At 38.2% G+C, this 13,923-nt stretch overlaps 1 protein-coding gene across 2 annotated transcripts; it reads right to left on the bottom strand.

Moving 5' to 3' along the window:
- Positions 1 to 3,017: 3,017 nt before the first annotated feature.
- On the bottom strand, positions 3,018 to 8,571 carry LOC134754135 (uncharacterized). 2 transcript variants are annotated; one of them, XM_063690214.1, is made up of 6 exons: positions 8,237 to 8,571; positions 6,625 to 6,768; positions 6,100 to 6,282; positions 4,393 to 4,522; positions 3,772 to 3,932; positions 3,018 to 3,382 (listed from the first exon to the last, which is right to left on the bottom strand). In XM_063690214.1, the coding sequence occupies exons 1-6, from the start codon at positions 8,451 to 8,453 to the stop codon at positions 3,156 to 3,158; spliced, it is 1,062 nt and encodes a 353-aa protein (XP_063546284.1). In that variant the 5' UTR covers positions 8,454 to 8,571; the 3' UTR covers positions 3,018 to 3,155. The 2 variants fall into 2 exon arrangements, with proteins under 2 accessions (XP_063546284.1, XP_063546285.1); XM_063690215.1 differs by having other exon boundaries at positions 6,100 to 6,264.
- Positions 8,572 to 13,923: the final 5,352 nt, after the last annotated feature.

The raw sequence follows: 13,923 nt of genomic DNA, 5'->3' as shown, positions 1-13,923 counted from the left end.
GTTTAAATAATAGTTCCTTAATCTCTCCGGTGGCGCTAGGTAGGCTCATGGATATAACATAAACTATAGAGGTATAATAAAATAGAGATGAAATGGGGAGGGGCAACAAATAACCCGACCAAATTACGTAGGTTGTTTTTGACGCACAATAGGACACCCGTCAAAGTGCCAACATAGCGATAAACATCAATGAAGTTTTACTTCAATCGCGCGTATAGATTACACGCACACACTTTTTTAATTTTGCCGCATTGCGTATGTTCTGTCCCTCACGGGCGCACGTGCGCACATCTATATAAAATACTAGGTCTATGACATTTCATTTCGGTGTATTGTGGCGCCGCCTATTTAATGTTTTTTGATGGACACTATTCATACATAGATTTTGCTCCTTTATAGGCCCTTTTTCTTCCTTTTGAGGTACGGAACCCTAAAAAAGGTAGAATATATTTCTAAGAAATGGTTTCTGAATGAAAGTCTTACTCCTTCTTAGTCACTCCTTAGCGTCTCAACTTTATTATCAAATAAAATATGTAAATTTAGTTGCAGTGCTACAAATAGACATTTATAACTGACATGCCTTGAGCGACATGTCAAACACAAAATAGGACTATTTATGACAGCTTCCGTTTCCTATCCAATTCTGTCCAATACCGAATTTTAATTACGAAACAAGTACTTTTTAGATTTTATTCAGTGCTTGCTTATGTAAATAATTAGTCAATACAGTTAATATAAATTAACAAAAGCTATGCTAAATAAATTTATTTATCCAAATTGCCCCATTACGGCTGGTCCAAAAGAGCCAAAACTTACAGCAGTGTTTGACATCTCGCGTGGATTTGCTGAATCAGGTAAAACCCAAAACTACTCTCATTCTTTGACCCTTGACAATACGACAGAATAAGTAAGTAATAGTATTATCATACAGAACGGCCACGCACCGCCCCGCCCCGACTCGAATTACCTCACCCCGCGACAGCAGATTGACGGCCGTTTGCCGGCCGCTCAGCACTATTTTTGAGCAACTTACTCACACTATGACGCATGACACGTGTACAGACTACAGACATAGAAAGGCAAGTGATTTTTGATGTATAGCGTGTCCGCCTTGTGACAATACTTAAAGTGTCAATAACATTATTTACGAGTATTAACTCTATTAACTACTTGTATATACTATGTCTATGTTATTTATAGAATTTTGCTTCGGAGGATCTGCCACCTTGAGGCCTTAATCCTAATTAATAACATTTCGCGAAAAAAACAGGGGGGTTCCATGATGCCCCATGAGTTTTCGCACATGACACAAAACGAAAATTGACATTGACACAGGGTTTGCTACTGTGCTGTTCATACCCTACAAGTTATGGTCCAATTAACTTGTTTTTTTTTAAACTGTTAGTGTGCAGGTAGTTTTGGCGTGTTTTTTTATCCTATGTTATTTAATTTTTGGTAACAGCATTATAAACAAAATATTATTAATCGCAGGTACATAATTATATTGTAGCCACATTTTTTAACAGCCGAGCTACCTAGAGTATGTGCGGAAAGAAAAGAATTGTAGAATGTATGAGCTTCCTTAGATTCCACGACTCTTGTCCTTCCGCACAGACTCTATCACAATTTGAATCTTGACAATCTAGTTAGAGCATAATGTACGTCAACAGCGCCATATATCATTTGTCGAAACTGCGGGTACAAGAATATTGTGATCATTTCATTTTTTTTTCATTTCCGTAGTCAACTAAGTTTATATATCCATACCAAATTGCTGATTTCTATCTCTAACGATAGCAGAGCATAGCCTCGGACAGACAGACGGACATGGCGATAAGGGTTCCTAGTTGATAGTTGAACCCTAAAAAGCACGTCATCTATGTGTTCTACTACAACAAAAGAACACTTGTAGGTATTTTCATTAATTCTGAAACCAACCGTGTTCGTTTCAATTCAACCAACCAATCAGAACAAGATCGGATGACGCGAAATTGACAAGACTTCGCTTTGTGGTCAATGGACTCACTTTATGTACAGTCGAAGGCAAAAATATCGATACAGACAAATGACTCAAAATTATGTGAACACGACTTTATTGTCTAAGGTGTAAGAGCGTACACATATTTTTGAAACTTTGGGAATGTATATATACTTATGTCCTTGACTGTATAACCCGACACTCCCGACAGACATGATTAGATTAGATTAGATTAGATTTATTTATTTCACAACATATAATTACAGTACAAATTACATTAATGTCAATTTATAAGAATCTTTATATTGTGATCGTCAGAATCAGAAATAAATTTAAATAATTGCAAGATAATCAAAATAGATTAATTTCATTAAATATACATTATATGAAAAATTACCCCTGAGAAGGACCGTCAAATAATAACAATAATAAACAGAAAATTTCAAAAATAGGTATGCGATTATAAATTATTCAGTTATGGTCAAAAAAAAATCACTTATTGAATATAATGGATGGCATGAAAGCAAGAACTTGATGGACGCCGCTAAAGTAGGTACTTATCTATTTATCCTTGCCGTTTCGTTTACCGTTAGAGAATTTCCGATGTTGAAGAAAGGTATACCTACATTTCTTCAGAAATATATCACATCTATTTGTTCTGTGTTACACCATTCAGAACAGCAGATATACCATGCTGGAAAGTGCTTGAACTCTGTCTTTTCACCCCTCTTCAACTCGCTATCTTGCTATTAAGGATGACTCACGCCAAAACGGTCCGGGTCCGGGCCGAGACGTCCGACACTTCATTTTCATTTCATTTAATTTATTTTGTTGTAAAGTCATGTACCTATTGCCATAAATAAAGACCTTACGGGCACTAAGAATGGTGCAGTCTTTATACTATATATGTCAAATGCATGTACATAGTAAATCAAGATGTTATTCAATAAAATATAAGTCAGACCATAACACCCTATGTAAGGGCACACAACATTAACGTATTTTTGTAGAAATCATCACGTGATCACCGATCTGCCGTCATAGAAAACAAAGTGTCGGTCGCCTCGGCCCGGATCCGGACCGGTCTAGCGTGAGTCATCCTTTACTCCTCAGTTCACGGTCAGAGGATAATCTATATTGCTTTCCATGTTTGAAGAAACTTTGGCGGTCTATTTCTTCAGAAGAGTGTCTCTATGATGAACCTAACTACACCGCTCAGAGTCGCAGCAGCTACTCCGCTGAGATGGCTATTACAAACGACCGCCGAGGGTCCAGCTTGCACTCGGTTGTACACTGTGTTCAAGTATGTGGTGAAGCAGCCGAAGGGTGTCTGTTGTTTTATAAGACGGTTCAGCCAAGAACGCTGAAAGAACTCCGCGTGGCCGGCCAGGGAGCATGTGCACACTGAAACAAATATTATTTATTAGGAGCCTGTAGCACAGGGCGGACACGCTGTCCATCAAAAATCACTTGCATTTCTATGTGTGAACGGCACGTCTGTACACGCGGCTTACGTCATTGTGTGAGTAAGTTGCTTAAAAACAGTACTGAGCGGTCGGCAAAAGGTCGTCAATTTGCTGTCGCGGGGCGAGGTCATTCGAATCGGGGCGGGGGCGGTGCGTGGCCGTTCTGTATGATAATACTATTACGTCCCACTGCTAGGCAAAGGAAAAGGAGAAATATTTCCTAACGTTATTTTACATTCTCTTGCAATATACCTATGTCTCTGCAGTTTTATCAGTCATCCTAGTGACAGAGTAACATGTTCTGTCGAATTCGCACAAGTGTCTTACTCTGTTCCATCAACAGGTCGGGCGACTTGAACTTGTTCATCACTATGTACGACGCCTCCTCGTAGATGCTGTTGCACATCTTGTCGATGAATGCCGCATCCAGCTGCGGTGAGAACGCGTAGCAGCCTCTGCTGTAGCGCGCCACCAGCAGGAATAATACCCTGTGAGGAATTCAAACAGAGTAACAAGATGAAAAAGAAGATTGTATATGGACATGGACGTAGTTAGAGTAAAAATAGATGGTAACTCATGTTTTTGGATTCAATCGTTTACACAAGCTGTACGACCCATATTTTCCTGTGGATGAGACAGACGGGACACTGTGTAGGAAGGTGCACTAGGTCAAAGATTGGACACGACCCAATAAATTTTTGTTAAAAGAAAACTGGTATGAAGAAAGCCCAGAAAAGTTTAATTTTAAGCCAAGCCTAAGGCCGAGCTGCAGAAGGGCCGAGATCTAAATTTAGTGGACACAAGACGTGTGCTCTGATACAGCCTATTCATTCATTCTCGTTTTTCATACTTTTCCCACCGTTTCCTCTTGATTGAAACTTTCTATAAAGCAAATGACAATTTAACTCGTTTTCTTGTTTAAGATAAAACAAATCACACTACACTTACCTGTGTACTAGAGAGTATCCAAAGTCTGAGCCATTCTCGACAAAGCTCAGGCACTCGTTTGGAGTAGAACACTTATAAGGGTGTATGCCTGACTTCGCAGGGTTCCACCTCAGAAAACTCATGCAGGCATCTGAAAGCGATATTTGCTAAAATAAGAGCATCTAATAAACTAACAAAAAATCTTATGCAATCGAAGACAAGGACTACAGGAAAGTTGCCGCGCATATCGACAAAATTACAAAAAAAAACTATCATGGCTCCTCTACAAGATGGCCCAGCGCTAGACCAGCGAGATGGCCATGCGATTGTTGCGAGCACGCACTATGGATTGGGCCACGTGTCTTAAAGTTAGTGGGTCATCCGCCTTCCGACACCGTGGCTATCCCATCGCCATCCCGCCGCGCCATAAGCCATCCGACACCACACTCTCTCTACACGCTGGCCCATCTTAGTGGGCCAGTATGATGGTCTATCGTGTGTACAGTGAAAACTTGCAAGAGAGATAGACAGGGGTATGTAAAGCAGTAAGTTTGTACAGATAATATGTTTGGGCTGATAATGAACTCAACTTTAGTAAAGAGTTGTTGAGTTTGCAAAGAAAAGGTTACATTGGGTAATAAAAACTTGCAGCAACCAGCAGATTCCTTTTTCGCTATTGTACGTTATATAGACGCTCAGGGTGTCTAGCCAATGTGACAATCGCTTGCTCTATGACAACGAAACGCTTTGAGTCTCTCTATAACTCTTTCATTTCATATTAGTGCGACAGTGACAGTTGCGTTTCGTTCGCTACGGAGCGTAAACAATTGACATGTTTCCAGCCAGTTGTGTCAGGGATACAATACAACACTAGAAATAAAATTAATCTTAAAAAAAAAGTAAAACCGACTTCAAAATGGATAAAATAAAATATTATCTCATTTTATATGCGCTAGCAAACTGATACGTTTGAAGTCGGTGCCAAGTCAAATCTTAAAAGCGTCAAATTGCCGTTAAACCGAATGCCAACCCTGGTATAGTTCGATAAGAGCAAAAGCTGTATTGTAACCATTTGGCTTAACACCGACTTCAAACGTATCAGTTTACTAGCGCATATAAAATGAGATACTTAATATTTTATTTTATCCATTTTGAAGTCGGTTTTACTTTTTATTTAAGATTATTAATTTTATTTTTCCATTTTTTGTTTTATCTGTCTGGCCAAACTGTCATGCTGCTAAACATTTTTGCACTTCGGGTAAGTTTCAAGTTTCCAGATTTGAGTAGTTGGATCTCATGGAACTATGGAACCCATCATAAGAACTTCCTTCAGAACTTACTTGTGTTTAACAAATATAACGAAGAGGACTTAAATCGCCAAAATTGAAATATGAGTTGTTAAAGTCCCGTTCTGGTCATCATCAGTAGTTCCACTTCATCAAATGGTACCGTTGGATGAAAGTGCTTGGTTTGTTGATGAAAATACTAAAATCGATATATGTATGCCTATAAGATTCGAGGAGTTCCCTGGATTCCTAATGGATCCTTCATCAAAACTGGGTTTTTAAAAAACCGGGACCACCTAGGGACTACATACATTCAAACATAAAATAATTTTCCAAATCAGTTCATAAATGACGGAGTTCTGAGGTAACATACATACAAAAAAATAAAAATACGGTCGAATTGATAACTTCCTTTTTTTGAAGTCGGTTAAAAAGGGCATACCTGACTGCTCCGGGTTCGGTATGCTATTATCAAAGTCCAGTATCCTCTTTTCGTACCAGGTCCAGTTGGAATATTCCTCGATCAGGTACTCCTCAGTAAATCCACGCAGGTGAACGTCGGGCACCGTGTTGAATTTCTGTAGTCTCTCCGCCCAAGTGTCCTCATCTATGAATAAATAAGTAACTGAAAAAGAGGTAAATTTGAACGGGTGCACAGATGGCGCATTAGAGCCGAGTCCGAACTTATTTAATGGCTTGTTATTACTTGTGGCAATAGTATATGAAGACGTATTTTAACTTTATTAATTTAACATTTATCGCATAGTATCTCTAGAGGTATAAAAGCCAGATGCAATGTACGTCAAATTAATATCAAATGATTGTATTTTTTTTATTACAATTCGGAATGAGCTCCAGTCATATCATAGACGCCTGCTACAAAACATAAGCATTTTTTGTGCGCGTGAAACTGAATAGGTAAATCCACGAATTATTACTAGGCGCTTAACGCGCTAATCGCACTTACACTCATAGTTATCGTACTTGTTGGTCCTCATGTACTTAAAGTAGCTCAGTAAAACTTTATTTTTGTTCAAAATCCTGTGTATTTGCAACTTCAAAGCAAGCGGTATGCTTGAATTCTTTCTGAGCATCACATTTTTCAAATTCACTGAAAAGGAAAACTTTTTACTGAAAGCACATAATATACAGTATTTATTGCTACGAGTATTAACATTTATTTTGCTCAAAATATAATTCTTTTTTTCAGAAGTGAAATGATAAACATTACATGTGCGTCGACGCAAACAATAAAATTAAGGTTCAAGTTAATATCTAAACTCTGAATTCCCGTTTATAATGTGAAAATCGAAATCATAACCCTCCTTTTGCTTTGCCGTAGTCGGGGGATTAGTTCAGATATCCTTGATGGCGACTGTTATTCTGAAAAAGCTAATTTCTGCCCAGTAGCGTACTTAGTGTGAATTAATCTAGCCGTGGGCACCGTGGGCGCAACCAGATCTGTGAGGCCCTTTTCAATGTGTACCTATTCCCATGTAATAAAAAACGAGTCGGACTCGCGCACTAAGGGTTCCGTACCATTACGCTAACAACGGCAAAAAACATGTTTGTTGTATGGGAGCCCCACTTAGGTATTTATTTTATTTTGTTTTTAGTATTTGTTGTTATCGGCAACAGAATACATCATCTGTGAAAATTTCAATTGTCTAGCTATCACGGTTCATGACAGCCTGGTGACAGACGGACAGACAGACAGTGGAGTCTTAGTAATAGGGTCCCGTTTTTACCCTTTGGGTACGGAACCCTAAAAAAGGTTGGCTTTGCGAGGCCGTGGGCGAGGGCCCTATTCGCCCACGCCTAGCTACGCCACTGTTTCTGCCCTATAGGGGCGGAATCGATTATCCTAATGAAATAAGTCGCCTTTTTGAGTCGTCTATGAGTATTTGGAAAAGTTGGCTTGTCGGCTATCACGGGTTTCTATAAAGCGAGGTAATAGACTAGCAAGAACTTGCATGCAATTTACTTTACATTGCTGACTACTATGGTAAACTACATTCAAAATGTTTATCAGATACCGCAATGTAAGGAAAATTGCATGCAAGTTCTTGCTAGTCTAAACCTCACTTTAGGCCAGGATTACACTCGTAAGCTTTACTTACGTAAGTAGGGACAAAGCAATTTGCTAGAATGAGATAACGATATTCATATCTCATTCTGTAGTATAGCTGTGTCCCTACTTACGTAAGTAAAACTTACGAGTGTAATCCTGGCCTTAGGCTCTACTAGAAATATTGGTCAGAGGTTAGTAAATTAGAGTACCTATATTTATTAAAAGTTGTAAGAACGGAGGCCATCTTCAACATTTCTGTTATTTAATTTAATCGCGTTAAAAAAACCGGTCCATTATAAACCACATGGCATAGATTAAATTTAATATCGACGAATATCAACAACTTTCAATAGTCCTGTTTAGATAATTGTCGGATATCAGGGTGCGTAGCCAAGATGCCAATCGTTCACGGCTGTCAACCCTGCTTGAGGTGAACCTATCGATTTTAACACGATCTAAAATGTACCTAAGCTTTAAACACTAAGAATGCTATTATTATATTTATTACCATTTGCAATGAACAGTCCAAGTCCGAAATTTCCGTCCATCTTGTTCTGTGGTGTTCCCGCACTTTGTACTATTCTCTCCAAGGCCCTCAAGTACAAAGGCAGATCAGCTTTTGTGGGGAAAACATGGGAGTTTACCGGGTTGACACTTCGGTTCAGTCCAAGAACCAATGGAAATACGAGAAGCAAACATTTGTTTACTATTTCCATGGTGCACATATTCGGTGTAGCGATGAGCGAGTACGATAGGAAACTGGTGACCGTCTTAGAACAATCGTAGTTTTATAGCTTTTGCTGGAGAACAAAAGATGACCGGGTGACTAATAAAAATAGAATAAAGTTGGGGCAACTCTGCCAGCGGAAATGTAGTCACCGAATTCCCAAAGCATTTCGTACCTTGTCACAGTGAAAAACAATATGAAATTCGGCGGAGACCTTAAACTATTGTCACAGTGACAAGGTACAAAATGGGTCGGAATTTAATTATTTAACTGTACTTAAATCTAAATGTTAGTAGGCATAGGCAAAGGTTGGTTTTCTTTTAGAAGTCTTTATTACTAGGTACTCAAAAGTTCCTATGGACATTTAACGAGTACGGAGGTCCTTTTAGATGAATGGGATTATATTATTTAGTATCGTTAGGGCAATAGATCCTCTGTTAGTAGCTTCACTACCTATATAAGGTTTCAGAAATCAACCTCATACCTATTGGTATTTTGCGATTGCAGTGATTATTAAGTCCCCGGCAAGCTCGGTTCTCCATACAAACGTAGTTACGCTCTCATTTTAAAACGACTAGCTATAGATTGCTCTGAAACTTTGTACTTACAATGGGATAATTTGTAATTAGTTTATGTAACTAGACACCATAGTAAAAAAATACAGCGAATTTAAGTTTTTCATACAGAACTTGTTTTTGCTCTATTTCGTTTGTTTAACCCTTAAATGCATGATTTTTTGTAGAACTTTTTAATAAATTGAAATAGATGTGTCATGCTGTATAAAAGTAATAAATGTGATTTTGGATAGCTGCATATTGAGCCACGGACCATCAAATATACGATGCATATATACATCATTATGCATTTAAGGGTTAAGTTACCGCGTATCATCCCCATAGCTACCGCCTATAATCCCCGTAGCATCCGTTTTAATGGTCAGCTTTGAATTTCGAACGCTCGATTTCGCCACTCGAAAATCTGTGGAAAACGGCGAAATTCTATTTTTGAAATACGAGCGATAGAAATTGGGAATCTAGTGGTATTGACCACTATTTTTCAATTTAAATTCCCAGTAGTGGAGATATTATTAAAGGCAGAACACGAAATCGAGCGATCGAAATTTAAAAATTGGCCCCCTGGTCGACAGCTTGGCTGCTTGGAGCTTTGTATTATGTTAAGAGGATAGGGGACGATCGATTCTCCATACAAACGTAGTCCTCATTTTCCTCCCCCTATTTTTCATAATGTCAATCATAGCTAAAAAAAAACAAAACAAACAGTAGGTATAGAGAGTTAAATAGAATCTTTCAAAAATTTGTATGACACCTGGGGCCCTATTCGAGATGCACAACTGTCAGTTTCGGCTTCAACATCAGTTCAACAGTGGAATGAATCATTTGTTCATCAACCGTGGAAAGTATCATTTGGTACAACCAAAACTCATTCATTGAAAAAATTATTCAACAAAAATCAACTTTGTTTTCTTACTACTATACGGTTTAAAATGGCTCTGAACTCGTCGTGGTTCGGTTTGGTTTCATTGTCACCTAACTGTGGATTGCTAATGTCAAATTTACCTATTCGACAACACACGATTTCTTCCATTCAACTGAAGTTCAACACGTAACGTCACTTAACGCATGTCGAATACCGCTCCTGTTTTTCGCTCCTAACTCTTCATAGCTATGAATAAAATACATCAAATTATGTAAAAATATTTTCAATAATGTTAATAACCAGAGGAAAATGGGGAATACGTTTATATGGAAAACCGGTTTCGAGGCGGTCGTCCCCTTTCGTCTTAAGGGGCCCACTGACTATCAGTCCGCCGGACGATATCGGCCTGTCATTTGTTCGGAACTGTCAATTTTTTGTTCTAACTGACAGGCTGATATCGTCCGGCGAACTGATAGTCAGTGGGCCCCTTTAAGTAAGCCAAACTTTAATATATAGGTATGTAAACTAGTTTAAGACCCCAAACTCAGCTACCTCCTACTAGTAAATCACCGCGCTACTTCTTTACCAACCTTGAGATAAGTCCCAGTTAGCAAAATAACGTCAGCGACGTCATAATGACGGCATTATTACGTCATAATGACGTCGCTGACGTCATAATGATGTCACTGACTTCATAATGACGTATAAATGCTACCGGGGGTGGTCTGACCCTGACCTAGTGTACGTAACCGCTTAGAGTGGGGCCTTAGGGACCTCCTGCGGGGTGACAGATCGGCGAAGCCGAACACCCCCTCATAAGCCCCTCCAGCCCACCTAAAACCACATTCAATTCATTTTAATAAACGGGAATAAAGCAAAACGCGTTTATTTGGCGATTTGCGTATCTACAATACTATATAAAGAAAAAAGGGCGTATGTACCTTGATGATTTAAGCTTTTTGTCATTGTATATAGATTATCATTTCAATGATTGTTTTTATTATTGTTACTAACGTCTGAGATCACGTTTTGGCAAGATGATTTAATACACTGCTTAGACACTCGTCAATTCATCATCCTTAGTCTAGCTTAGTAGCTAGGTGAAACGCTAAAGATGTTTACCTACTCGTTGGTATCTTAAACAATAGTCATTTGTGCAACAAAAGAGGAAAGTTAGTTGGTTGGTTGGTTGGCTCCAGGGAGTGACGAAAGTAGGCTTGTTCGCTCCTGAGGTGAAAAAACCTTAGCATACTCGCGAATTGACGATTGACTGGCTTAGCATAGCATAGATCTTTGGCATCGGAGAACAATATCCACTTTGGGTCGTCCCGCCAAAGCAGTAAGTAAGTAAGTAAGTGTAAGTAGGGAGTATCTTAATAGTTATTTGTTTTACTAGGAGGCAAAATAAAATTGTTGTTTAACCGCTTGTGCTAAATTAACACCCGAGAAATGGAATCTTGAGGGTTGTGAGGGTTTCAAGTCACAAATGTTACCACCGAGTGAAACACGACATTTTTCACCACACCGACGCGAGGAAAATCCTAACTGTAAAATAGCATGTGCTAGTATATGCCCAACAAGGTATTCAGAATTCCAGACGATCTGAGGCCAGTAAAATGTAGATTGAACAGTACAAAAAATGCCCCAAGATAATGGCTAAGAAATTATATAATAAGTTGCCAAAAGAAACTAAAGCCGAAACTAATATAAACACCTTTAGTCGCCAAGACTCGATAAGACATTGTACAGTGTAAAGATTGTAAAGGAATACAAAAATAGGTAATGAGTACTGATTCCACCGCAAACCGCAAACATGTAATTTAAACTATATAAGTAATTACCTATATCTGTAAATTGTAAATGAATAATGTCTAAGGTATATACTGTTAAATTATATTATATTATCTGCTAATTCTATAAATACTTTAATTGATCATGTGTATATTGTACATAATATATATTGACGATCTTAATATGTATTCATTTTTATATTCGATTGCAATAAAAACATGTAATACTTATTAAGAAATAAATGAATCCAAGACGAAGCTACGAGAGTTCGAAAATACGGCGAAACGTGCCGAGAAAAGATATGCACTGCCTTTTGCCCTTTGTCTCGTCTTGGCGGGGGCACGGCCGTGCCCCCAGATCTAAATCTAGATCATAATAAAATGAAAATGTAACAATATTTTTTGTATCAGACAGACCTTGCGATCTGTAATCCCATGCCCACCTGCCTAAAAATAATTAATTTCGTTTCTATGACAGCGACTTGAGAGATATTTGTTTTAGGGAAAAGGAAAATTAATTGATAGGGTTAGGCCAAGATAAGCCTATACTTAGTCTACATCAAAGATAGATATAATTCTCCTCTTTCGTCTACATCGATTTCACGCAGTGCGTTATTTTAAACGTTAAACGTCAAATTTCTATGAAATGAGGGCTACCGCGTTTAATTTCGCTGCTAGGGGCGCTAGTGTAGATCCAGGTCTTTTAAAATGTCATATGCATAGAAGTTTTGGGGGTTTCAAGCTTTTTTATCGGGAATTTTCACTCCTTATTCATAATTGTGGTAAATCTTTGTTCATCTTTGATTAATCATGGTAAACAATAGATATAGTTCAATAAATGTTAGTGGTTTGAAAAAAGTGCCAACAAAAATATAGGTATGCAAAATTAAACAGGTCGAAAAAATGGCACATTTAGAAGTTAAAATACTTTTGTGTATATTAGAACGTATTGATTTTATAAAAGTAAGCATAGAAGTATATTTTGAGATCTGTTTTCTGGACCTACATCTACAGTGGCGCCAACTGGTGAGCACAAAAACGGTAGTCGTTATCGTGCCGCTGTGAATATAATATTTTGTTTGTAACTATGTATAATAGGGTATTTGACTGTATTTAAATTAAATTATTTTACAATACATATAATGGTGCTACTTTCTTGCACTAGTGCGTAAAGGAGCATATTTCGTGCATATGTCGAAAGTTTAAAGGGCCATATGTTCTGTAAAACGTTGTACGATACAAGTGCGGAAAAGAGGAAATTCGAAACGAGTGGCGATAAATTAAAACACGACCGCAGGGAGTTTTAAATAACTATTACACTATGCATGAAATAAAAACCCCGTTATCTAACGCTCAGTTTGGGCCTGGTTTGGGGGCAAGCTAAAGTAGTGATGTTGCTTCAAGTAATTAGTCGACTTATAAAGAGTTATTTGTCGAAATAAATTTCTTCTTTTGTGAATGCTCTTGAGATAACTCATTCGTTGCATTTATTTGTTCGGATAGGAGGGCGACAATTTATTCAATAGTACAGAGATGACATTAGGTAGGCGCTTAGTATGTATAACGTCGGGGGTAAGTATTAATTATTTAGTACACGATTAAGTCCCGTTTTGTTAATAATAACAAGCACTACGAGCAGTTTGTTTTTATTTATAATTTTGTGAAGAAATAAATAGTACTTTTTCTTTAAAATATAAACCCTTTTTCTTTAAAATATAAACTGCCCCATCACTTGCCCCCAAACTGAGCGTAAAGGGCGCTCCAGACTACGCGGCGCGAAGCCGCGAACGCGAGTCTGGAGTAGATTTCGCTGATTAGCGAACTAGACTCCACACTCGCGTTCGCGGCTTCGCGCCGCGATTCGCGCACGAGTGTGGAGGGCCCTTTAGATAACCACCATAAGATTAATAGAGAAACGTAAACAGCAGTTAATTTGAAAAAAGAATCTTATTTGACTAGTATAGTTGGTCAAACCAAATTGGCAGTAAATAAGAACAAAAAAACTATACTCATCCTTTTCTTTTGGGTGCTAGTACTAGTGTAAGACAAAGATAGTATGAGTCTCTCTGTCTGTTTGAAATGAGACCGTCTTTTGACAAACTATAGTCAAATACCCTACTATCATACTACTATCGATTTGCAAAAATTGTCTATGTCTATAGAATATGATACCTGACAACATCGTTAAAATGACACGACATACATTAACTGCCTTTACTGGTAACACGAGCATGGCGTCTG

Source organism: Cydia strobilella, chromosome Z (genome assembly GCF_947568885.1).
Source record: "Cydia strobilella chromosome Z, ilCydStro3.1, whole genome shotgun sequence".
Taxonomy (NCBI): Eukaryota; Metazoa; Arthropoda; class Insecta; order Lepidoptera; family Tortricidae; genus Cydia; species Cydia strobilella.
The sequence above is the reverse complement of the archived record's forward strand: the minus strand, read 5'-3'. Positions and strand labels throughout refer to the sequence as shown.

Bases quoted from the DNA above. Each gene is read 5' to 3' on its own strand.
- LOC134754135 (XM_063690214.1), bottom strand. From the start codon at position 8,453: ATGTGCACCATGGAAATAGTAAACAAATGTTTGCTTCTCGTATTTCCA. The intron at 6,283-6,624 runs GTAAGTGCGATT...CCTCTTTTTCAG, and splicing joins CAAGTACGATAACTATGAGT to TTACTTATTTATTCATAGAT. The intron at 3,933-4,392 runs GTAAGTGTAGTG...AATTCCTCACAG, and splicing joins GGATACTCTCTAGTACACAG to GGTATTATTCCTGCTGGTGG.